This window comes from Rhinoraja longicauda, chromosome 14, assembly GCF_053455715.1.
Source record: "Rhinoraja longicauda isolate Sanriku21f chromosome 14, sRhiLon1.1, whole genome shotgun sequence".
Taxonomy (NCBI): Eukaryota; Metazoa; Chordata; class Chondrichthyes; order Rajiformes; family Arhynchobatidae; genus Rhinoraja; species Rhinoraja longicauda.
This window is the reverse complement of record NC_135966.1, coordinates 43,135,970-43,162,571: the sequence shown is the minus strand read 5'-3', so window position 1 is coordinate 43,162,571 and position 26,602 is coordinate 43,135,970. Positions and strand designations below refer to the sequence as shown.

General features: G+C 41.7%; 1 protein-coding gene across 1 annotated transcript in view; it reads right to left on the bottom strand.

Moving 5' to 3' along the window:
- Nucleotides 1–26,602, bottom strand: part of lcp2a (lymphocyte cytosolic protein 2a) — a 105,397-nt gene that overhangs the window by 62,119 nt on the left and 16,676 nt on the right. Inside the window, exons 3-7 of the mRNA XM_078411225.1 lie at nt 21,831–21,877; nt 14,987–15,052; nt 6,239–6,270; nt 1,871–1,914; nt 1,552–1,756 (exon numbers count right to left, since the gene is read on the bottom strand). Coding sequence (XP_078267351.1) covers nt 1,552–1,756; nt 1,871–1,914; nt 6,239–6,270; nt 14,987–15,052; nt 21,831–21,877 — 394 coding nt within the window. The remainder of the gene's footprint in view (nt 1–1,551; nt 1,757–1,870; nt 1,915–6,238; nt 6,271–14,986; nt 15,053–21,830; nt 21,878–26,602) is intronic.

Genomic DNA, 26,602 nt, shown 5'->3' with positions numbered 1-26,602 from the left:
TCATGGCGTGAAATATTTACTCCTCTCCACACTTGTTGACTGATATGCTAAATGTTTCCAACAATTTCTATTTTTATTTCAGATTTCCAGTGCTTGCAGTTTTTGGTACAGAGTAGCTATGGTAAAAATCAGGTACACTGTATAACAAACACCCTCTATTCTGCCCAACCAACTTTCCACAGCTTTAGCTCAGAGCAACAATAGTTTGACATCTCCATTCTGAAACCAACCAAGCATTCGATTTGGTTAATTTGGGGGAGCTTTGATATCTGAGTCAAAGGATTCATTTTTTACATAATTCAGCAAATAATCCAGGTGTTTGAGTACTAAATAGGGTATAGATAGGGTAGACAGTTAGAATCTTTTTTTCCAGGATAGAAAAATCAAATACAAGTGGGCACAGCTTTATGGTGAGAAGGACAAAGTTTAATGAGTATGTGCAGGGCAAGTTTTTTATTTGTAGAGTGGTGATTGCCTGGAACGGGCTGCCGGGGATGGCGGTTGAAGCAGATACGTCAGTGATATTTGAAAGACGTTTGGATAAGCATATGGATATGCAGGGAATGGAGGGATATGGGTTACGTGCAGGTGGATAAGTCCCGGCTTCATGGTCGGCACAGACATTGTCTATTTTATGTTCTAACGAAATGCAAGATTGTTGTAGACATCATTTCATTTAGACTATAAACTGAAGTCACATCAGTTCAATGGTTGTTCATGGTTAAAACCTCTCAGCTTTGGTTCATTTGTCATGATTTTTTTACACTAAACTACTCCTTCTGTTAATATGGATACCAGACACTGCCATAAAAGATGACAGGTGGAGACAGGAGGTATGGCGTAACAAGGGGACACAGCAGGTACCACAGCTGCTTCACTGCTCTAGGATCCTGGATCTGTTATCTACATAGACTTGTAAGGCATTTGAAAGATCCTACGTGGCAGGCTGGTCCAGAAGGCTAAAACAAGTTGGCTAATAGGATCCAAATTTTATTTTGTAATAGGAAGCAGAGAGCAGTGGTGGAATGATGTTTTTTTAATTGAATATCTATGCCCAGGAATTGGTGATGAAACCATTATTGCGTGTGATATATATTAATGACCTGGATGTGAATGCAGTATGTATGATTAGTAAGTTTGTGAATGACATAAAAGTTACGGTTGTGGATAGAGAAGCAGATTGTCAAAGGTACCTTATATTTTGCTTGGGTAGCTTACAACCCAGCGGTATGAACATTCAATTCTTTAATATTAAGTAACTTCTACTTACTCCCCTCCCCTCCCCCTTACCCTCTTCCTCCATCCTAGTCGGTTTACCAGTTCCACACAATGACAGGATGACGGAACAGGCTTAAATGACTACATGGACTAGTCCAGCTCCTGTCTTTCTTTATTTCTTTGAAAAGCTTTCGCCTAAATTTCTTTAAATTTGTACAAATCAAGTATCATGATAAATCTTCTGATCCTGTAAAATCTGCGACTTCAATTCTCTGCTATTTGTGACACACAGTTATTCTAACTTGAATCCAAGTGCCGATTTTAGAATGGTACCTGCATAATCTGAGTCATTGGAGATGGGTTTTGCTGCAAATATTTTGGACTGATGCGCTTCTTCATCATTTGAAGGCGGGGGTTCATAATCATTGTCACTGTTGTGCCCTTGCCCATCTTCATTTGGGGATTCATAATCGCCACCATCATCCTCAGACACCTTTCCTTGGTCTGGATCCTCGTAGTCATCATCATCATCCTCCGTCTAAAGCACATCACTTAGGTTTAACATCAAAAGACTACCAGAAACATCAATGAAAATATTTCAGCTGCTATTTTTAGTTAATCTTATTATAAAAAGGCATTTATGATGTCTTACAAATTCATCTGAATCCCATCCAAGGTCTTCATTTTGTTTGTGATCTATAAAACAGAGTAAAATAAACAAACATGCGACATGACATCTCAGCTGAAACAAGATTGCAGCCCTGGGATGGCATTTCTAGTACATAGTGCTTTCAACACAGTAAAACTGACTTCACTGGAGTAATAGTCAGATGCTGAGCTGAGTAAAGAGTCACTAGGGCAGATAAATAAAATTTAGCAATGTCTAAGCTCAGGCAATCCAACAATTAGATGTGGAATCTTCTTGTGTCAGGACCGATGCCCTATTCTAGTAACCTGCACAAGCAACTGCGTCCCGGTCAAAATGCTGCTCAGAGGTGACAGTGGCTGGCTTGTGTTGATGGCGAGCCAGTTGTTCTGTAGAGAACTGTAGGCAAGTTGTAACATCTACATAGGTGTGGTCTATACTTCTGTGCACAGCTGAACAGAATTATAGAACATGCTAGAAGTCCAACCTCTTATCCTGTCCCTGGGCATGCCATTGAATCTAGGTTTGTAATCTCATGCCCTGAGCCATGGCATCAGATAAACTTTATCTGGTCCTGTTAGGTTTACCCCAGCCTAAAATGGCATCATTCCATGCATCTTGTGTGACTCCATTCAATACAATATGGCTACTGAATGCAAATTAAAAAGATAAGCTCAGTTAAATTTATGTTTTCTTTATTTCACATTAAATATAGTTTGAATTCAAATTAATTATTGTATTCAAATAAATTTAATATTTCATACTTTTTTCTTTTTTAAGCCCAGAGAAAGAATGAGGTAGGCATTGAGCTATCAAAGGTTTTCAGGGCAGTGATGAGAGCAGGAAAATGGGATGTGATGCCTGGAGGTCTGTGTCCATTCTGTTCGCTGCAACAGAACCTCAAGATTGCACAGGTTACCATGAGGCCAGCAGAGGAGTGGAGAGCCAGGCAGGTTGCAGCCCATTGAACGAGTCCTCTTGATCCTCCCAGATGGACAAATTTTGTTGTGGGTAAGTTGACAGCTATATTTCCTACACTAGAACAATGACCATAAATGAGAAGTACTTTGCTGGATGTCAAGGCTTTCAAGAGAAATGGCTGGAATAAGAAAGACTAATCATTGTTGAAAATCAGTGAGAACTTTATTATTTTAAAAACAAAGGAACTTCATTGGCTTTAATATCTCCATCAAACCTTTAAGTGATGGCAAAGTGCTCTGGCACATAGCATCATAGAACATAGAACAATACAGCACACGAACAAGCTCTTTATAATGTCCATAATGTCGGTGCTAATGATGCCTAAATAAACTAATCCATTTTGAGTCAAGAGCATTTTACTATCATATGTCCCAGCTAGAACAATGAAATTCTTACATGCAGCAGCACAACAAAATATGTAAACATAGTACTCTGTAAATAATACAGTAAACAAGAAAAAAAAAGTTAATTGTAGGGAAGAAGCTGTTCCTGAACCTGCACATTACAGTTTTCAGGCTCTTATATCTTCTTTCCAATGGCAGGAGTGAAACGAGTGTGTGGCCAGGGTGGTGTGGGGCCTCCTGTACAATGGGGAGACCAATCATTGACTTGGCAATCGTTTTGCTGAACATGCATTCGGTCAGTCAAAACCTGCAGGATCTCCCAGTCACTCTTAATTTTAACTCCTCTCCCCATTCTCCTACTGACCTTTCTGTCCTGGGCCTCCTTCATTGCCACAGTGAGGCCACATGCAAACTGGAGGAACACCTTAAATTTTGCTTGGGTAGCTTACAATCCAGTGGTATGAATATTGATTTTTTTAAACTACATACCCCCCTCTCTCTTCTTCCCCCATATACCCCCTCCCCTATGCCCTGCCCCACCTTATCTACTTCTCCCTTCCCCCTCCACTTCCACCTACATTCCTTCCTATAGTTTCATAACTCTTCTATCCCTTTGTCTCACACCAACTGTCTTTTCATTCTCTGGCCTGTGTCCAACCATCTGCCTTTCAAATAACCCTCCTCACCCATGTTGCCCTATTACCTGTCAGGCTTCATCCTGCCCGTCCTCTCTTCCAGCTTCATCCTACCCGTCCTCTCTTCCAACTCCCCCCCCCCCCCCCTCCTCCTCCCCGCCCCCCCCCTCATTCCTTCCCCTACAATGAGTCTGGTCCCAACCAGACACTGCCTATCCGAGTTCTCCTGAGATGCTGCCTAACCTGCTGTGCTAATCCAGCACTCTATCTTTTTCTCTAAACTAGTCCCATCTGCCTGAACATGTCCACATCTTTTTACTCCCTACATGTCCATGTTCCTGTCTAAATGCCTTTTTTAAATAGTTAAGCAGCATGAAAAAGGCTCTTTGGCCCAACTTGTCCATGACAACCAATTTGCCTATCTAAGCTAGTCACTTTTCTCTACATATGGCCCCCTTGTCCCTCTAAAACCTTCTATGTACCTCTCCAAATATCTTTAAATTGTTATAATTGCATCTGCCTCTACTACTTCCTTAGGCACATACCCACCACCCTCGATTGTTTTAAAGTTATCTCTCGGGTCCTCTTTAAATCTTTCTCCAATCCTGATGTCATTGAACGTACCATGAAACACAAGGACATAGGACATACTCTTGTATGTGTTAAATGCAGTCAGATTCCATTGAAGTTAGTTAATAAATCAGCCTATTCCTAAGATTGTATACATTGACAACAGTTTGTTTTCAGCCAATAATAATTGAGGAGCTAATCAGTGGCCAAGAGATTACTTCAATTAATTGTACCCCTCTGCTCCAGCAGAATAAACCCAGTAATTTTATGTTAACCAATGGTAAGACCAAAGCCACAGTCTTTGTCCATGCTACACGCACCATGGCTATCCAATAATTTTATCCCCTTTCAGGTCTTGGCTTTGCCAACTCCCTCCATAAATTCGACTGCCCACACAAATTCATCTCCATTTTATGTTTGAATTAACCAAAGGGTCTGCAAGAGAAAACTTCTCAATTGAAATCCTTTTTTCAACAAGGCAGCATTGCCTCCACACTTTTTTTGCAGAGAGGGTTTTGGGGAGATGGTGAATTTTGCCAGGATAGAGTGATTCAATCACAAAGAAAGTCTGACGAGGTTGAGGTTATTTTCTGTAAACAGGGAAGTCTGGGGAGAGATTTAATCAAGGCAATTAAAATATAAATTGAAAACTTTGAGTGAACAGGAAGGACCTATTTTTCCTGGCAGGGAAGTCTATGGCTGGGAGATAAAGATTTCTGGTAATAAATATGAAATTGAGATTAGGTTTTCTCTAGCGAATAGTCGTGGAGCATCCAAATGTCCCTGTCGGTACTGTGATTGAGATAGAAACACTCTCCCTGCACTAAAAACTCTGGATGAGCATTGAAATGCAGAAACCTACAAGGCTACAAGTCAAAAGCTGGAAAATAATATTAGTCTGAATTGCTTTCTTTTTTCTGACCTCTCCTTTATATACATTTTTGATTCCTCATCAACAGCCACCATCTGCCTAACTGGCCATTCACCATCAATGATGGAGAATTTATTGATTTATAGCTGAGCAGTCCTACACATTTCATAGCTTGCACTTTTCATCGCTGTGTTATCCATTTCTCAGCCAGAAGCAACAATCAGCCAATATTCAAAAACCAGATCCTTTAGTAATTATCTCATTGCTCTAGACCTTGCTATGTAGAAAATGGTTGTTGCTTTTACCTGCATTACGTAGCCTGCTATTGCATAGAAAAATAGACTTATTTGCACCCGTTTTTATGCATTTTTAGCTTGTTTTGAATTGTTTGCAATCAAACTGGATTAGCCACTTCCTGTTGCAATTTGCCCTCATGTGGTTTCATTCAATTCTATTTTGCACAGATGTTGGTGTCATCAGCATATGCACCTAGTTTTAACTACTTAATGATGGAAATTGATTAAAAGAATCTCACTTATCGCCTTCATAAAAATTCTACATCACATTGCAAGTTGTGAAGAATGTATGAAATGGTGACCAATCTCCTGGAATGTAATTTTTACATGAAAATAATCATAAACAGGCTAAATACTCACCACTTATTGGAGAGTATTTGGGGGGGTGGGGCAAACCACAGTAACAAAATAATATAGAAAGTGCCTATTTCACAATTTATTTTGCGAGTTTCAATTTGGTATTAGCATTTTATGTAGAACCCATATGCTGTACTGAAAAGGTGTAATGTCCAATTTAGAGAATATATTTCAGTATTAGTGGATACATGGAAAACATTTGGCTCGTGTTAATAGCACATTTTAAATGCATATATTTCAACTATTATTAAATATTAAATTCAAAAAAAGGTTATCAATATGGATAATAGAAGAGATTACCCTCCTTTATAATGTCTTACCTGGAGATTCCTGGATTATGGCATTCTGATTCCTAAGCACAAAAAAAGTTTAAATTATGAAGAGTCTGAAACCAAGTGTACTCGGAGTGATGGTCAATGTTGCTGGTGGTGCAAAGTGGTTGATTATTTACTGAGCATTTCATTTAGACATCCTGGCCATTATGCACTCTGTCCTTGATTCATGTAAAAGGTGGATTAGGCAAAGCATAGGTTACTGAATGTGTGGTGTGTAAAACAAGAGTGAAAAGTTAACTGTAACGTGTTTGTGTACTAACAAGGCCAAGTGTATAATCCCTACAAAGCATCCCTAATGTTTTCTGGATAAATCACTTTCTTACCCTTTCCAAGGCTTTGACATTTTTCTGTGTGACAGAGTCATAGAGTGATACAGTGTGGAAACAGGCTCTTCGGCCCAACTTGCCAACACATGTCCCTGTACACTAGTCCCACCTGCCTGCATTTGGTGCATATCCCTCCAAACCTGTCCTATCCATGTACCTGTATAACTGTTTCTTAAATGTTGGGATAGTTCCTGCCTCAACCACCTCCTCTGGCAGCTTGTACCATGCACCCACCACCTTTTGTGTGAAAAAGTTATCCCTCGGATTTCTATTAAATCTTTTACCCTTCACCTTAAACCTATGTCTTCTAGTCCTCGATTCACCTCCTCTGGGCAAGAGACTCTGTGCATCTACCTGATCTATTCCTCTCATGATCTTATACAGCTATTCCTCCCATGATCTTATACAGCTCTATAAGATCACCCCTCGTCCTCCTGTGCTCCAAGGAATAGAGTGCCCGCCTACACAACCTCTCCCTATAGCTCAGACTCTCTCGGCTTGGCAAGATCCTTGTAAATCTTCTCTATCCTTTCCAGCTTGACAACATCTTTCCTATAACACGGTGCCCAGAACAGAACACAATACTCTAAATGTGGCCTCACCAACGTCTTATACAACTGCAACATGACCTCCCAACTTCTATAATCAATACTCTAGCTGATGAAGGCCGAAGGTCCAAAAGCCATTTTGACCATGCTATCTACCTGTGAATCCACCTTCAAGGAACCATGCACTGTGAACCATCCTAGATCCCTCTGCTCTACAACACTCCCCAGAGCCCTACCATTCACTGTGTAGGTCCTGCCCATGGTAGACTTCCCAAAATGCAACACCTCACATTTCTCTGATGGTTAAACATCCTCTTAGCTCTATTAAATTGTGGATGCTACAGCTCTGCTCATTTCACCAGCCTTTCTATATCCTACCAGATTGTCTTTCCAGCTAACTCTATGCAAGTTTGTTATCATTCCCAGACTCCAAAAGTGTATTTTCTTTGGCCTGACCATCTATATAAAAAGAGAAAAATATAATCTCAATATTACAGATCCCACATACTTCCTTACAGTAAGAAAAATAAGTTTAATGTTTCAGTGTGATGTCTCATTAGAAAGCTTAGCTCTGATGTAAAAGCACTGTCTCACTTTGAAGGCTGGACTGCATGCTTAAGGAGTACAGATTCAACCCTTGGCCTTCTTACTCAGAGGTGAGAGTGTGACTCCTGAAATGTGTCAGATCTGCTGACTCAACAATTTTCCAAATTCCACTGCATATAAAATAGGTCAATCTGTGTAACCACTTCTGCAGATATGCAAATCGACCACAATCTAGACATTCTTCTATGCGAGAAGTGGAATGTTAAAGTCATGCCTGGGAAACCTGTCGCAATTTTGTGCATAACACTGGTTTCAAAATTGTATTGTGAAGAGGCCCATGACACTGCGCATGATAGGAGTGAGCCTGGAGGCATGTCCAATGGGCTTTTTATCTCCAGGTATATTAGTGTTCATGAAGATACTCGGGCAGGTTATGCATCACAGCCAGGATGGAGGGAAAGGAAAGACCGGAGGTGGAATTGGAAAGGTTTGTGTAGGGAGGAGAGAGATGATGTTCAGTAACGTTGTGGGATTGAGTATTATCCATCACTGGCTGTTGAGGAGGGCAAGGATGGTTATCGTTGTATACTAGTTCAAGCCACGTTTCTTTAAGGGTAGATAAAACAAGTTGACAATAGAAAATAGGTGCAGGAGTAAGCCCTTCGAGCCAGCACCGCCATTCACTGTGATCATGGCTGATCATCCACAATCAGTACCTCGTTTCTGCCTTCTCCCCATGTCCCTTGACTCTGTTCTTTAAGAGCTCTATCTATGTCTTAAACATCCAGAGAGTCAGCCTCCGCTGCCTTCGGAGGCAGAGAATTCCACAGATTCATAACTCTCTGGGTGAAAAAGGTTCTCCTCATCTCCGTTCTAAATGGCCTACCCCTTATTCTTAAACTGTGGCCCCTGGTTCTGAACTCCCGCAACACCGGGAACATGTTTCCTGCCTCTAGCGGGTCCAATCCTTTAATAACCTAATGTTTCAATAAGATCCCCTCTCATCCTTCTAAATTCCAGTGTTTACAAGCCCAGTCACTCCATTCTTTCAACATATGACAGTCCCGCCATCCCAGGAATTAACCTTGTGAACCTACGCTGCACTCCCTCAATAGCAAGAATGTCCTTCCTTAAATTTGGGGATCAAAACTGCACACAATACTCCAGGGCCCTGTACAACTGCAGAAGGACCTCTTTGCTCCTATACTTAGTTCCTCTCGTTATGAAGGCCAACATGTCATTAGCTTTCTTCACTGCCCACTGTACCTGCATGCTTACTTTCAGTGACTGATGTACAAGGACACCCAGTTCTCGTTGTACTTCCCCTTTTCCTAACTTGACACCATTCAGATATTAATCTGCCTTCCTGTTCTTGCCACCAAAGTGGATAACCTCACATTTATCCACATTAAACTGCATCTGTCACGCATCTGCCCACTCACCCAACCTGTCCAAGTCACCCTGCATCCTCGTAGCATCCTCCTCACAGTTCACACTGCCACCCAGCTTTGTGTCATCCGCAAATTTGCTAATGTTACTTTTAATCTCTTCATTTAAGTCATTAATGTATATTGTAAATAGCTGCGGTCCCAGCACCGAGCCTTGCGATACCCCACTAGTCACTGCCTGCCATTCTGAAAGGGACCCGTTAATCCCTACTCTTTGTTTCCTGTCTGCCAACCAATTTTCTATCCATGTCAGTACCCTACCCCCAATACCATTGGCTCTAATTTTGTCCACTAATCTCTTATGTGGGACCTTATCAAAGGCTTTCTGAAAGTCCAGGTACACTACATCCACCGGCTCTCCCTTGTCTATTTTTCTAGTAACATCCGCAAAAAATCCCAGAAGATTAGTCAAGCATGACTTCCCCTTTGTAAATCCATGCTCACACAGACCGATCCTGTTACTGCTATCCAAAGGTGCTGCTATTTCATCTTTTATAATTGACTCCAGCATCTTCCCCACCACCTATATCAGGCTAATTGGTCGATAATTCTCTAACTGTTTTCTCTCTCCCTCCTTTCTTAAAAAGTGGGATAACATTAGCTACCCTCCAATCCACAGGAACTGATCCTAAATCTATAGAACATTGGAAAATGATCACCAATGCGTCCACGATTTCTAGAGCCATCTCCTTAAGTACCCTGGGATGCAGACCATCAGGCCCTGTGGATTTATCAGCCTTCAGTCCCATCAGTCTACCCGACACCATTTCCTGCCTAATGTGAATTTCCTTCAGTTCCTCTGTCACCCTAGATCCTCTGACCACTAGTACATCTGGGAGATTGTTTGTGTCTTCCTTAGTGAAGACAGATCCAAAATACCTGTTCAACCTGTCTGCCATTTCCTTGTTCCCCATAATAAATTCACCTGTTTCTGTCATCAGGGGACCCACATTTGTCTTAACTATTTTTTTTCCCCTTCACATACCTAAAGAAGTTGAGTTGAGGCCCAGGAGATGGGGCATCATAGTTGGTGGTGAATGGAAGGTTTGGATGTATAATATAGTCAAGATGTGGGAGGGAGGGTGGCAATGATTAGATACAAGATTAAACTGAGACCGCTGCCAGTCGCAAAAATTGCCAAACACTTGCGCCCTGTCCGTCAAGGCCTGCTGGAACTCTCGAGTGCTAACCATTTTAACTACACTTCACATTCTCATACTGACTTTTCTGATCTTGGCATCCTCCATGCCAGATTGAGGCCACATGCACACTGGAAAAACAGCTCCTCATATTTTGCTTGGGCTGTTTACAACACAACAGTATGAATATTTTATTCTCAATTTTCAAGTAATAAGCCCCCAACTCCACACCACCACTCCAGTGGTGGACATCTCTCACCATCACAGTCATCCTCCTCTGTAAACTCATTTCCTTCCCCTTGCACCCTTCCACCCAGACATTTCCCTTTATCTTTACATTTCACTCATCACCTTCTTTCCTTATCTGACACCCTTTTGTCTCAGTTTCACCTTGAGCCTTTGTAACTTACTCCACCCATCTGCAAATCAACCTCCCTTCATCAGTATCCACCTATCACTTGCCCCACCCATACCTCTCTTTTCCAGCATTCCCCCCATCACCCAACTTCTCAAATCAGTCTGAAGAAGGGTCCAGATCAGAAACATCTCTCCATTTCCCTCCAGAGACCAGCCCCCGTTCTTCCAGCACTTTGTATTTTGCCACTCACAAGCTTGGGCATCTCAAGATGCCCGGAGGGGATGGGATGTTTCAGATATCCTAACAGGACCGCAAAAGATATCAGCAGTGAGGTTAGTGTGAGATTCATCAAGATGGAGCTGAGAATTGAAGAAGAATTGGATAGGCTGGATTTGTTCTCAATAAAACTTAGACGGTTAAGGGGTGCCCTTACAAAAATTCACAAAATTATGAATTAGTTTAAAAACACAGCATGGAAACGGGGCCTTCAGCCCATCAAGTCCACACAGATCATCAGTCACCCTTTCACATCAGTTCTATGTTATCCCACTTTCACATCCACTTCCTACACACTCGACGCAATTTGAAGAGGCCAATTAACCTACAAACCCACACATCTTTGGGATGTGGGAGAAAACCAGAACTCCTGGAGGAAACCCACACGGTCACCTGGAGAACGTGCAAACTCTGCACGGACAGGATCGAGCCCAGGTCTCTGGCGCTGTGAGCATTAGCTCTACAAGCTGCGCCACTGTATCACTGCATGGCATTAATAGGATAGAAAGTATTTTCTTCCCCAGAGTAAGGGAGTCGAAAACTAGAGATTTAAGGCAAGAGGAGAGAAATTTAAAGGAGAACTTAACAGAAAAGTTTACACCTATCTGGATATCTGAATATCTTGAATGAGCTCCCAAAGTGGGTGGAGGAGGCAAATGTAATTACAATGTTATAAAGGAGGAGAGAGATATTGCCCTAATTCAGGCCAATGAGATCAGGTTAGCTGGGCATCAGGATTGGCATGGATGAGTTGGGCCAAAAGGCCCATTGCTGTGCTGTGTGGCTTTATGACTCTGTGCCTTTATATTGTTCTGCATTTAGCTTGAGTAAATATTGAGGCAAGGAGGCTATCACAGAGGCGGAAAAGATTCAGTCTGCTCGTGTGACGATTGATTTAGCTTACTGTGGTGATGGCAGGGAAGTTGTTGGGGTGCTCCTCCTGCAGGATGCGGAAAGTCAGGAAAACTGCTGGTAACCTTGATGACCACACCAGTGGGAAGAGTGTCCAGGTACAGCTCCTAAAAGACTGCGTTAAGGAACTGGAGCAACAGCTGGATGACCTCGGGACCATGCGGGGAAAATAAGAGCTCATAACATGAAAGGTTTGGACGGGTGCAATTTCCTAAAGGTGTTCAGGAGAATTTCCTCCAGCAATATGTAGAGGGCCCTACATGAGAGACGGCAATGCATGATTTAGTCTTGGAAAGTCACAAGTTAATTGGAGTAGGTTGTTTGAAGGAAAAGGAACGAAGTGGGATGTTTGTAAAAGTGTGCTAACTAGAGCTCAGGACATGCACAGCCTTGTTCGAGTGAAGGGCAAGACAGGCAAACATGAGGAAGCTTGGATGACGGGGGAAATTGACGCTTTGGTCAAGAGTAAGAAGAAGGTATGGGACAGGTAAAGGCAGCTGGGACCAAGTGTATCCCTGGAGGAGTTTCGGGAACTAAGGAGCAAGCTAAAATAGTAAAACAAAAAAACAAAAAGGGACAGGAGATAGCTCTGGCAAAATAGCATTAGGGATAATTCCAAAAGAGTTTAGAAGTGCATAAAGGGAAAAAGTGTAGCTAGAGAGAGTGGAACCTCTCAGGAATCAAAGTGGTCAACTCTGTGAGGTGGCACAGGACACGGGCAAGATCCTCTGAGTATTTCTCCTCTGTTTCCACCATGGAGAAAGACAGGAGGACTGAGGAACTTGGGTCAGTCACGGGAAGTATCGAGAACAGTCAGTATTATGGTCAAAGAGGTGCTGAAAGACCTGCCGCATATGAAAGAAGACAAATCTCCAGGGCCTGATCAGATATATCCAAGGACATTGTGGGAAACTGGATAGGAAGTTGCGGGGGCCTAGCTGAAATTTGAGTCGTCATTAAATACGGGTGAGGTACCAGAAGACTGGTGGGTGGCAAATATTGTTCCTCTATTCAAGAAGGGTTGCAGGGAAAGGGCTGGGAACTATAGGCAAGTGAGCTTAACATCTGTAGTTGGAAAGTTACTGGTGAGTATTCTGAGAGGTAGGATATAATGCATTTAGACGGACAAGAGCTGATTAGGGATAGGCAGCATGGTTTTGTATGGGAGATCGTGTGTCATGAATCTGAGTTTTCTGAGGATGTGACCAAAAAGGATGATGAAGTCAGAACTGTAGATGTGCATGTGGATTTCAGCAAAACATTCAACAAGGTTCCACAAGGTAGACTGTTCTGGAAGGTTAGATTGCATGAGATCCAAGGAGAAATAGCTGAATGGATAGACCATTGGTTTCATGAAAGTAAGCAGAGGGTGATGATGGAAGGTTGCTTTTCTGACTGGAGGCCTATGACTAGCGGTGTGCCTCAGGGTTCGGTGCTGGGCTCATTACTGTTTGTCATCTATATTAATGATTTGGATGAGAATGTACATGGCATGATTAGCACGTTTGCATACCACCCAAGTGGGTGGTGTTACAGATTATGAAGATGGTTGTCAACAATTGCAGCAGGATCTAGATTGGTTGGCCAGGTGGGCTGAGGAATGGTTGATGGAATTTAATAGAAAAATGTGAGGTGTTGCATTTTGGAAAGCCTAACTTGGGCAGGACCAACAAAATGAATGGTAGGGGTCTGGGAAGTATTGGAGAGCAGAGGGATCTGGAGTGCTGGTTCATAGTTCTTTGAAGGTGGCATTACAAGTAGATGGGGTGGTCAAAAAGTCTTGTGGCATATTGGCCTTCATCAGTCAGAGAATTGAGTATAGAAGTTGGGAGGTCATGTTGCAGTTACATAAGATGTTGGTGAGGCAGTTATATAAAGATGTTGTTAAGTTGGAAAGGGTGCAGAGAAGATTTACAAGGATGTTGCCAGGACTCGAGGGTCTGAGCTATAGGGAGAGGTTGAGCAGGGTGGGACTATACCCTGGAGCACAGGAGAATCAAGGGTGATCTTATAGAGGTGTATAAAATCACGAGAGGAATAGATCGGGTGGAAGCACAGATTCTCTTGCCCAGAGTGGGGGAATCGAGAACCAGAGGGCATAGGTTTAAGGTGAAGAGGGAAATATCTTATAGGAAACTGAGGAGTAATTTTTTCATGACAAATGTGGGGTGTATGGAATAAGCTCCCAGAGGAGGTAGTTGAGGCGGGGACTATCACAACGTATAAGAAGCAATTAGATGGGTACATGGATAGGACAGGTTTGGAGGGATATGGGCCGAATGCAGACATGGGACTAGTGTAGATGGGACATATTGGTCGGTGTGGGCAAGTTGGGCCAAAGGGCATGTTTCCACACTGTGTGACCCTATCTGTAGTAGAGAAGCAGAGATAATGTATCACCATATCCCTTGATTCTCTTAATTTTCTTAATCTATCAATCTCTATGCTGAATGACCTTCCACAACCCTCTGGGGCACTGAATTCCAAAGATGCAGTGGGTGGATCATCAGGAGGATCTTGCATATGGCAAGAACTCTGACAAATATATACACAGATTACTATTTTGGGATGGGATCCTGGTTGCCTATCAACCTACTCTCAAGAATCAGGATAGATCGGTGAGACCATGATAGTAAGCGGTGTGCTCCAATTATTATCTAGTTCCTGCCCTTTCTGAACCTGGATCTAACACCCTGTGTAATTAATTCCCATCAAAGATGAGAAATGAAAGCATTGGCAATGGAGGTTGTGTAGCTTCATTAGGATTACTATAGACACCACTCTAATCAATGATTTTTTTTAAATTGTACACTGTGCCCAGCAGCTGATTTTTTCAGAAGAGGTGTAATTCAGATATGGAGTGGAAAATCAAGCTAGAAGTTCAATGCCCTTAACGTCCTTCTGTTTTCTTGGTACTTTTCAGTGTAATGTCTGAGGCATCATAATTTCAAAGTGCATGGACAGAAAATGACAGGAGTTGACAATGTAAGTTAAAAGCACCAGCTAGAAGTTGACATATCAAGTGGGACTCGTAATGATTAGCGCTTCAGTCAGTATGCCTGAAATTGGAGCCCATCCACCCTGTATTCCTTTCAAATACTTATTAATTTATTCAGTATTTCAATCTTCCCAACATGTTTTTGAGTATTTACTTTTGTCATATTAGTTTTGTTCCTTTACCTCTTCTGGAAGAAGCTCTTTTTATCATCCCTTTTGTTGATTTCTTGACACAGCTGATAAATCTGTCTATAAAGCAGAAAATGAAACACCACATCAATGAACGAACTGGTTCTCAAAGGTTATCATCCCTATTTCAACAAAGCACACAAACTATTCAAATTGCTCTCTCCATTGCTGAAATCATCATAAAGTTTTTTTATAGTAAACTTTATCTCTACTTTCTTTTTATTAATCAAAAATATTTATTTAAATATTAAAATAATATACACAATACAATAAAACCAAAACAGAACCCATCACCATAATACAAGACAAACAATAAACTATTATACAACCTCATTGAAACATACAGGCTTGTATAGTTTGGATTGTATAGAAAGGCTTGGATAGAGTGGATATGGAGAGGATATTTCCACTAGTGGGAGAGTCTAGTACTAGAGGTCATAACCTCAGGATTAAAGGACGTTCTTTTAGGAAGGAGATGAGGAGAAATGTATTTAGTCAGAGGGTGGTGAATCTGTGGAATTCTGTGCTACAGAAGGCTGTGGAGGCCAAGTCAGTGGATATTTTTAAGGCAGAGATAGATTCTTGATTAGTACAGGTGTCAGAGGTTATGGGGAGAAGGCATGAGAATGGGGTTAGGAGGGAGAGATAGATTAGCCATGACTAAATGGCAGAGTAGACTTGATGGCCTAATTCTACTCCTATTCCTTATGACCTTATGGCCCTCTCCAGAGCCAGCACATCCTTCCTAAGATATGGGGCCCAAATTTGCTCACAAAGTTATCGTATGATAGGGAACAACAAAGCATAATCAGAAGGCATGTAGTTAATAACGTAATCACTGATATGAACAAGACTGAGATACTTCCATTGACTCTATTGACCCAAACAGTGAAAGGTTTTGAAATCATAGTGTGTAGCTGTGTTAAAAGGATGACTCTCCATTGTGAAACCCCGCTCTCTATTTTATAGTAGTTGTAATGTCACACAGCAGGCAGCCAATTTACATAAATGGTTTCAAAAATGATTACTGCATTTAAAGGATAAAATGTGTGATTCAGTCATTTTTATGTGTACATAGATTTAGAGTCGTAGAGTGATACAGTGTGGAAACAGGCCCTTCGGCCCAACTTGTCCACACCGGCCTAAATGTCTCAGCTACACAGGTCCCACCTGTCCGCGTTAGGTTCATATTCCTCCAAACCTGTCCGATCCATGTACCTGTCTAACTGTTTCTTAAATGTTGAGATAGTCCCAGCCTCAACTATCTCCTCTGGCAGCTTGTTCCATACACCCATCACCCTTTGTGTGAAAAAGTTACCCCTCGAATTCCTATTAAATATTTTTCCCATTCCCTTAAACCTATGTCCTCTGGTCCTCGATTCACCTACTCTGGGCAAGAGACTCTGTGTATCTATCTGATCTATTCCTCTCATGATTTTATACACTTCTATAAGATCACCCCCTCATCCTCCTGTCCCCCAAAGAATAGAGTCCCAGCCTACTCAACCTCTCCCTATAGCTGAGATCATCTAGCCCTGGCAACATCCTTGTAAAGTTTCTCTGTATCCTTTCCAGTTTGACATCTTTCCGAGAAACATGGTGCCCAGAACTGAACACAATATTCTAAATGCGGCCTCACCAATGTCTTTGTACAACTGCAATATGACTTCCCAACTTCTATACTCAATACTCTGACAGATGAAGGCCAATGCACCAATGTGCCTTTTTGACCAACTTATCTACCTGTGAATCCACCTTCAAGGAACCATGCACCTGCACTCCTAGATCCGTCTGCTCCACAATACTCCGCAGAGCCCTATTATTCACTGTGTAGGCCCTGCCCATGTTAGATTTCCCAAAATGCAACACCTCACATTTCTCTATATTAACCATTCCTCAGCCCACCTGGCCAATCGATCAAGATCCTGCTGCAATTTTTCACAACCATCTTCACTATCTGCAAAACCACCTACTTTTGTATCATCTGCAAACTTGCTAATCTTGCCCTGAATGTTTGCATCCAAATCATGACAAACAGTAACGGGCCCAGCACCGAATGCTGAGGCACACCACTAGTCACAGGCCTCCAGTCCGAGAAGCAACCTTCCACCATCACCCTCTGCTTCCTTCCATGATGCCAATTTTCTATCCATTCAGCTATCTCTCCTTGGATCCCATGTGATCTAACCTTCCAGAGCAGCCTACCATGCGGAACCTTGTCGAATGCTTTGCTGAAGTCCATATTTAAAACATCTACAGCCCTGCCCTCAACGACCATTTTGGTCACGTCTTCAAAAAAGTCTTCGCCACCACCGACACCACTCATCTCTGCAATATATTTATATATTGCGGCAATCTCGTAATTCCGTCAACTGGGTGCAGCATAATCCCTTCCAAATTATCAAGTGTATTTGCTTGTACTGAATGAAATTTTGTTCACCCTCCAGTTCTGCTTTTGCAAACTGAATGACATCATCTACAGCTCATCGGCATGCAAATTTGAAATCCCCATCAGATATTCCCTTTGGTTTATTATTCCCCTTTCCACTCTCTCTGATATTCATTTTCTCTTGCTCCCAGCTGTTATTTATAGTTTCAGTTTTGTGGACAAAAAGTCATTTCCTACAGGAATTTAACCTAGGTAAGCTTTGCAATGTCGCCTGCTGAGGTAAACACTCACACCACAATCTCATGAAGGCCTCTAAAATATATTCTCAAGCTAAATATATTCTCAAGCTTTAAAATGGAAATCCATATAATTAAGCACCATCATGATTTTTGAAATATACTGCAGATATTCTTGCTTTACAGCACAATTCAATTCCCCCGTCAATAAATCAAAATGTTGTTGGCTTTCCTATTTATTTGCTGAACCTTCATTTTGGGAATGATGCACTTGGAAATTAGGAAGTAGTTGTAGGTAAATTATTAGAAAAAAAACTCAGAGACAGCATTAATATACACTTGAAGAGGCAGAGTTTGATTTGTAATAAATCAGCCCAGATTTATTGGTGAGAGATTGTATACAACCAGTGTAATTGAGCGGGTCAGGCAGCATCATTGGAGAGAAAGAATGGGTGACGTTTCGGGTCGAGACCCTTCTTCAGACCCGAAACGTCACCATTCCTTCTCTCCAGAGATGCTGTCTGTCCTGCTGAGTTACTCCAGCATTTTGTATCTACCTTCGATTTAAACCAGCATCTGCAGTTCTTTCCTACACACCAATGTAATTGAGTTTTATTGAAGAATTATGAGTTGTCATTAAATACAGGCGAGGTGCCGGAAGACTGGAGCGTGGCAAATGTTGTGCCTCTGTTCGAGAAGGGTTGCAGGGGAAAGGCTAGGAACTAAAGGCCAATGAGATTAACATCAGTGGTCAGAAAGTTACTAGAGAGAATTCTGAGGGATAGTTTTGGGCCCATTGCTGTTTGTCATCTATAAAAATGATTTGGATGAGAACGTATGTGACATGATTAGCAAGTTTGCAGTTGACATTAAAGTGGGTGGTGTAGATAGTGAAGAAGGATGTCGAAAATTGCAGCAGAATCTTGATCAGCTGGGCTGAGGAATGATTGATGGAATTTAATACAGAGAAATGTGAAGTGTTGCATTTTGGGAAGACTCACATGGGCAGAACCAGCACAATGGAAGGGCTCTGGGGAGTGATAGTAGATAGGGTGGTCAAAAAGGCATTTGAAGATGTTGGTGAGGCTGCATTTAGAGTATTGTGTTCAGTTCTTGGCACCATGTTATAGGAAAGATGTCAAGCTGAAAAAGGTGCAGAGATTTATGAAGATGTTGCCAAGACTCGAGGGCCTGAGCTATAGAGAGAGGTTAAGCAGGGTATGACTCTTTCCTAGGATGGGTGATCTTCTAAAAGCATCCAAAATCATGAGAGGAAACTTGCTAATCTTGCCATGTAAGTTCTCATCCAAATCATTGATATAGATGACAAACAGGACCGAACCCTGAGGCACAGGCCTCCAGTCCGAGAGGCAACCTTCCAACATCACCCTCTGCTTCCTTCCATGAAGCTAATTTTCTATCCATTCAGCTATCTCTCCTTGGATCACATGCGATCTAATCTTCCAGAGCAGCCTACCATGTGGAACCTTGTTGAATCATTTGCTGAAGTTCATAAATACAACATCTACAGCTCTGCCCTCATCAATCCTCATCAACCAATCTAGGATAGTCATGGAGTCATACAGTAAAGTCAAACAGACCTTACAGCCCAACTTGTTCACATTGACTTTGATGCTCCATTTAAGCTAATCCCATGTGCCTGTGTTTGGCCCATATCCCGCTAAACTTTTCTGATCTCCTTTAGTCTTTCAGTAAAATTCTGCCAGGCATATTTATCATATCAATCTGACACAGAAGGAGACCTTTTTTGACCCACAAGTCCATGCCAGCTCTCAGACCAATCTGATCAAACCCATTTTCCCATTTATTTCCTTTGTAATATCTCTCCCATATTGACATGTTAATCCATTAACCTGATTCTCCCAACAACTGCTGAAACAAGTGCTTATTTACAGTTGCCAATAACTTCCCAACATTATGTTATGATGTAGTATTTTCAAGCTTTCTGTTCAATTTTTAACACCATTAGGTCAGTGAATGGGGCAACAATTATTGACTTCCCATACAAATAAGATTTTACTTCTATTGCTGCCCAATAAGCTCAAACTGATCTATTGTAAAGACCGCAGTGGCAAATATAGCTATCCTGACAGTTACTTGTAAGATGTTCATTCATACTCAGTCTTAGACTCATACAGCACGGACACAGGCTGTTAACCCAACTTGCCCAGGCTGACCAAATTTCCCATCCATGCCAGTCCCACCTGCTCACATTTCACCCATACCTTTCTCAACCTTTACTATCCATGCTCCTATCCAAATGTCTTATAATTGACCGGCCGCCACTACCTCCTCTGATAGCTCATTGCACCACCCTCTGTGTGAAAAAGTTGCACCTCGGGTTCCTATTAAATCTTTCCCCTCCCACCTTAAACGTATGTCCCTGGTTCTCGATTCCCCTACTTTAGGTAAAAAACTGTGCATTCAACCAATCTATCCCACTCTTGATTTTATGCACCTCTATAAGATCACCCCTCAGATTCCTGTGCTCCAAGGAATAAAGTCCTAGCCTGCCCAACCTCTATATATAGCTCAGGCCCTCAAGTCCTGGTAATATCCTCATAAATCTTCTCTAAATTCTTTCCAGGTTAACAACATCCTTTCTATAACAGTGTCCAAAACTGAACACAATATTCCAAATGTGGCCTCACCAACGTCTTGTACAATTGTGACATAGCATCCTAACTCCTAAAATCAATACCCTGACTGAAGTATGAAGGCCAATGTACCAAAAGCCTTCTTTGTGACGCCACTTTGAAGAACTATGTACATGCACTCCTAGATTCCTCTGCTCTCACTCCCCAGTGCCCTGCCATTCACTGTCAATGTCCTGCCCTGGTTTGACTTCACAAAATGTGACATTTTGCACTTATCCGCATTGAACTCCATAATGATTCCCTTAAACTCCTTAGCCATTCTTCAGCTCCCTTTTGCCCAGCTGATCAAGATCCTGCTGTAACTTTTGATAACCATCTTTGCTATCTCCAATACCACCCACTTTAAACTTACTAATCATACCTTGCACATTCCCATCCAAATTATTGAAATAAACCACAAACACCAATAAACCACAGCATCGATCCCTGAAACACACCACTTGTCACAGGCCTCCAATCGGAAAACTCACCTCTACCATCACCTTCTGATTCCTTTCATGAAGCCAATTCTCTCCCCAGTCAGCTAGCTCTCCCCAGATTCTATGCGATCTAACCTTCCTGAGCATCCTATCATGCAGAACGTTATCAAATGCCTTGCTGGAATCTAGACAACTTCTACAGCTTTTCCCTTGTCAACCTTTTTGGTGACTTCTTCAGAAAACTCAACCAGATTTGTAAGACACAATCTCCCACATACAAAACCATGCTAACTATACCTAATCAGCCCCTGTCCATCCAAATACATATATATCCTATCCTTCAGAATACTCTCTTTCCCACCACAGATGTTTAGGCTATAGTTCTCATGCTTTTCCTTGCAGCTCTTCTTAAACTGAGGCACATCATTAGCCACCCTCCTGTCCTCCAGAACCTCACCCGTGCAGAAGAATGATTCATATATCTCATCCAGGGCTTCTGTAATTTCTTCTCTATCTTGCGATCGTGTCCACGGATATATCTGACCAGCCCCTGGATGCCTTAGGATGTCCAGCACCTCCTCAACTGTAATATGCATTGTCATCAAGACACCTCCATTAACTGTCCTAAATTCTCCATGCAGTTCTCCACGGTAAAAACAGAGGAGAAATATTAATTGAGAACCTTATCCATCTCCTGCACCTCCAATGGAGAAAACCACTTTGGTTTCTAAGTGACCTTTTTCTCTTACTAATAACCCTCTTTCCCTTAATTGACATAAAATCTCTTTGGATTTTCCTTATTATTATCTACTAGAGCTATCATTTGCTCCCCTTTTGCCCTCCTAATTTCCTTTTTAAGTGTGCTCCCCAGTTCCCTAAACTCCTCCAGGGATACAATTGATCCCAGCTATCTATAACTGTTCCATGTCTCCTTCTTTTTCCTGACCATCGTCTCAATTCCTTTCATCATCCAGGCTTTCTTACTCCCACCTACCTTCTCCTTGCAGGAACATGCAACATTATGTACACTTTGGACTGAAAATATAACCTGCATGAATTATACTCCCTCCCATGTTGTTCGTTTCACACATTACAACGTTCTCCAGAACTACTTACGGCACCCGAAGAGTAGGAAACCTTTGAATGTCATTTTCTGACATGTTCTGTAAAAAAGAAAAAGTCGGTTTAATTTAGATGTAATTAGTGTATAGACTTACAAGTAACCAATTGTAATCAAACAAAGGAATCAAATGCGTACACATAGAAAATCATATGCATTATTTGCAACTGAAACTAGTATCATTAATGTATAATTTACAAATAAATGACAACCTGGAAAAGTTGCCTGTTCCATCAAATCTATCACATTCATCAAATTGTAAAATGGTAAAAGCTCATCACACACCAAACAAAACCCACTGTAAGCAAAGCGCTAAAATATTGTAAATATGTAAGCCTATTTTAAAATGTTCCTGATGTGTTTTAATAATTTTCTTTAAAAAGTGTTTTAATCATTTTGCTATATGGGATAGTGTTGCAAAAATTGTTAAAGTAATTATAACATGCATTCATGCTCTACTAAAATGGCATCATGTCAAAAAACACTTCATAATGCTATTATGGTCAGAAATAATATCAACTACAAACAAAGCACTGTAAAAGAATGATGTTTAGAACAGTTCAATTACACTCAATCTATCAGGAACATGCCAATGAATAATAGTAATAGTTCACCGAGGGCCAGAACACTTAGTAAGTTACAGAGAGAACCAAGGAAACACATTTTTGAGAATAGAGTAATATAACTCTTAAAAACTAGCAGTTACCTGCAGTCACTCTAAGTGTAAGCTTCCGAAGGGTTAAGACAGGCATCGTCTTTAGCTTAGATATACGGCATGCCACTGAATCCATGCCGATCTTTGATCACCTGTTCGCACAAGTTCTATGTTATCCCACTTTCTCAAACACTTCCTAGGGAAAATTTTACAGCAGCCAATTAACCTATAAACCAGCACATCTTTGGGATAGGGGAGGAAACCGGAGCATCCAGGGGAAACCCACATAATCACAGGGAGAACATGCAAACTCCACACAGACAGCAGGTTAGGATTGAACCCAGATCTCTGGCTCTGTGAGGCAGCAGCTGTACCAGTTAAGTACTACCTCTTTGTACTGGATCCTACTGTTGTACTTACAACCATTATACCCATTGCGGTTTATTGCAGTTATAAACAAGTCTCTTGAGTTGATTAGAATCCTTCTCAATGTACCAAATGCTCCGGATGTGAAATCCATACCCACCACTACCCCACAATCATCCTTTTAATATACCATAGGTATCTGGTAGACAAACAAAAAAAGACATTAAGGAAAAGGAAAACGGTAACAGGATGATGAACACACACGAGATGAACATGATGGATGATGCATTGCGTACTTTCATCCATTCGAATATGCCATGTAACATATTTCTGGACTCTATATTTATGTAATTCTGTCTAAATGGCAATTTCATTTTCTGTGGCAAGTACTATCGCAACGTTTAAGAAACATTTAGACAGGTACGTGGAAAGGATAGGTTTAGAGGGAACTGGACCAAATGCAGGCAGGTGGGACTAGTGCAGATGGGGCATGTTGGTTGGCATGGGAAGTTGGGGGGAAGGGCCTGTTTCCATGTTGTCTGACTCTATCACTCTATGTGTTGTTACTTCCTGCTAATGCTGCAAGTGAGCTTCAATATTGCTTGCAGCAGCAGCACAACAATACATACCATATGTATGTTAATGGACTTAATGCACTCCAGGATCTCTCAGGATGCGGCTGAAGTAGCAAGAGTGAAGTCAGCCTTTAGGGTTCTGTTGAGTTTTAATTTCTATTATTATAAATGTTTATATGCGCATTTCCATTCTTAAATATTTACATTAAAATTGTGTTTCAAGAAAAGGGTAAGGTTTGTAAAAGAAAGTACAGTCGTACCAACAGCCAAATGTGGGTGCCATCGGTATCCATGTACAAGTTTCCATTTCTGTCCTTCACAGGCCTTATTTTTCAATTTACTACCATTTTATTATTAATTCTAAGTTACATTGGAAATCAATTATTTCTCATTAGCTCTCTTGGCTTCTTTTCGCTTTGCTTCCTCCTGATTCTTTTACAATGGGCCTGGTTATAGGTGGTATCTAGTGTACGTCCAGTAGAGGTGGGTTGTAGAAGTGGAGATGAAATAGTGTCAGTTGGGGACAGAAAAAAAACGTATGATATGCAGTATGTGTACTTCTTAGTAATTGTAGTCTGTGTAACTGTATCGCAGTTTTATACAAGGGTGAGATTTGTGGTGTTACAAGTTTAATGATGGGCTAGAATAAGTGCTGTGCTGGCTTGAAGGGCCGAATGGCCTCCTCCTGCACCTATTTTCTAAGTGTAAGATAGGATGCAGGTGTTTAGCATTTGTTGAGTGAGTTAATTGGCTGCAGCTTCCTTTATTCACCAGATACTGATAGCATAAGGGTGACATGGAATCAGGAGATGTTGAATCAGCATGGATAGAAATGAGGAATTGTAAGGGTAAAAAGACCCTAATGGGAGTTATCTATAGGCCCCCAAACAGTAGCCTCGACATAGGGTGCAAGTTGAATCAGGAGATAAAATTGGCGTGTCACAAATGTAATGCTACGGTGGTTATGGGAGATTTCAACATGCAGGTAGACTGGGAAAATCAGGTTGGAAATGGACCCCAGGAAAGAGAGTTTGTAGAGTGCCTTCGAGATGGATTCTTAGAACAGCTTGTACTGGAGCCTACCAGGGAGAAGGCAATTCTGGATTTAGTGTTGTGTAATGATCCTGATCTGATAAGGGGACTAGAGGTAAAAGAGCCATTAGGAGGCAGTGATCACAACATGATAAGTTTTACTCTGCAAATGGAAAGGCAGAAGGGAAAATCGGAAGTGTCAGTATTACAGTATAGCAAAGGGGATTACAGAGGCATGAGGCAGGAGCTGGCCAAAATTGACTGGAAGGAGGCCCTAGCAGGGAAGACGGTAGAACAGCAATGGCAGGTATTCCTGGGAATAATGCAGAGGTTGCAGGATCAATTTATCCCAAAGAGGCGGAAAGACTCTAAGGGGAGTAAGAGACACCTGTGGCTGATGAGGGAAGTCAAGGACAGCATAAAAATTAAGGAGAGGAAGTATAACATAGCAAAGAAGAGTGGGAAGACAAGAGGATTGGGACTCTTTTAAAGAGCAACAAAAGTTAACTAAAAAGGCAATACGGGGAGAAAAGATGAGGTACGAGGGTAAACTAGCCAATAATATAAAGGAGGATAGCAAAAGTTTTTTTAGGTACGTGAAGAGGAAAAAAATAGTCAAGGCAAATGTGGGTCCCTTGAAGACAGAAGCAGGGGAATTTATTATGGGGAACAAAGAAATGGCAGACGAGTTAAACCGTTACTTTGGATCTGTCTTCACTGAGGAAGATACACACAATCTCCCAAATGTTCTAGGGGCCGGAGAACCTAGGGTGATGGAGGAACTGAAGGAAATCCACATTAGGCAGGAAATGGTTTTGGGTAGACTGATGGGACTGAAGGCTAATAAATCCCCAGGGCCTGATGGTCTGCATCCCAGGGTACTTAAGGAGGTGGCTCTAGAAATAGTGGAAGCATTGGAGGTCATTTTTCAATGTTCTATAGATTCAGGATCAGTTCCTGTGGATTGGAGGATAGCAAATGTTATCCCACTTTTTAAGAAAGGAGGGAGAGAGAAAACGGGTAATTATAGACCAGTTAGTCTGACATCAGTGGTGGGGAAGATGCTGGAGTCAATTATAAAAGACGAAATTGCTGAGCATTTGGATAGCAGTAACAGGATCATTCCGAGTCAGCATGGATTTACGAAGGGGAAATCATGCTTGACAAATCTACTGGAATTTTTTGAGGATGTAACTAGGAAAATTGACAGGGGAGAGTCAGTGGATGTGGTGTACCTCAACTTTCAGAAAGCCTTCGACAAGTTCCCACATAGGAGATTAGTGGGCAAAATTAGAGCACATGGTATTGGGGGTAGGGTACTGACATGGATAGAAAATTGGTTGACAGACAGAAAGCAAAGAGTGGGGATAAATGGGTCCCTTTCAGAATGGCAGGCAGTGACCAGTGGGGTACCGCAAGGTTCGGTGCTGGGACCCCAGCTATTTACGATATACATTAATGACTTAGATGAAGGGATTAAAAGTACCATTAGCAAATTTGCAGATGATACTAAGCTGGGGGGTAGTGTGAATTGTGAGGAAGATGCAATAAGGCTGCAGGGTGACTTGGACAGGTTGTGTGAGTGGGCGGATACATGGCAGATGCAGTTTAATGTAGATAAGTGTGAGGTTATTCACGTTGGAAGTAAGAATAGAAAGGCAGATTATTATCTGAATGGTGTCAAGTTAGGAAGAGGGGATGTTCAACGAGATCTGGGTGTCCTAGTGCATCAGTCACTGAAAGGAAGCATGCAGGTACAGCAGGCAGTGAAGAAAGCCAATGGAATGTTGGCCTTCATAACAAGAGGAGTTGAGTATAGGAGCAAAGAGGTCCTTCTACAGTTGTACCGGGCCCTGGTGAGACCGCACCTGGAGTACTGTGTGCAGTTTTGGTCTCCAAATTTGAGGAAGGATATTCTTGCTATTGAGGGCGTGCAACGTAGGTTCACTAGGTTAATTCCCGGAATGGCGGGACTGTCGTATGTTGAAAGGCTGGAGCAATTAGGCTTGTATACACTGGAATTTAGAAGGATGAGGGGGGATCTTATTGAAACATATAAGATAATTAGGGGATTGGACACATTATAATAATAATAATAATAATAATAAGCATTTATTTTATATAGCGCTTTACAAAAACA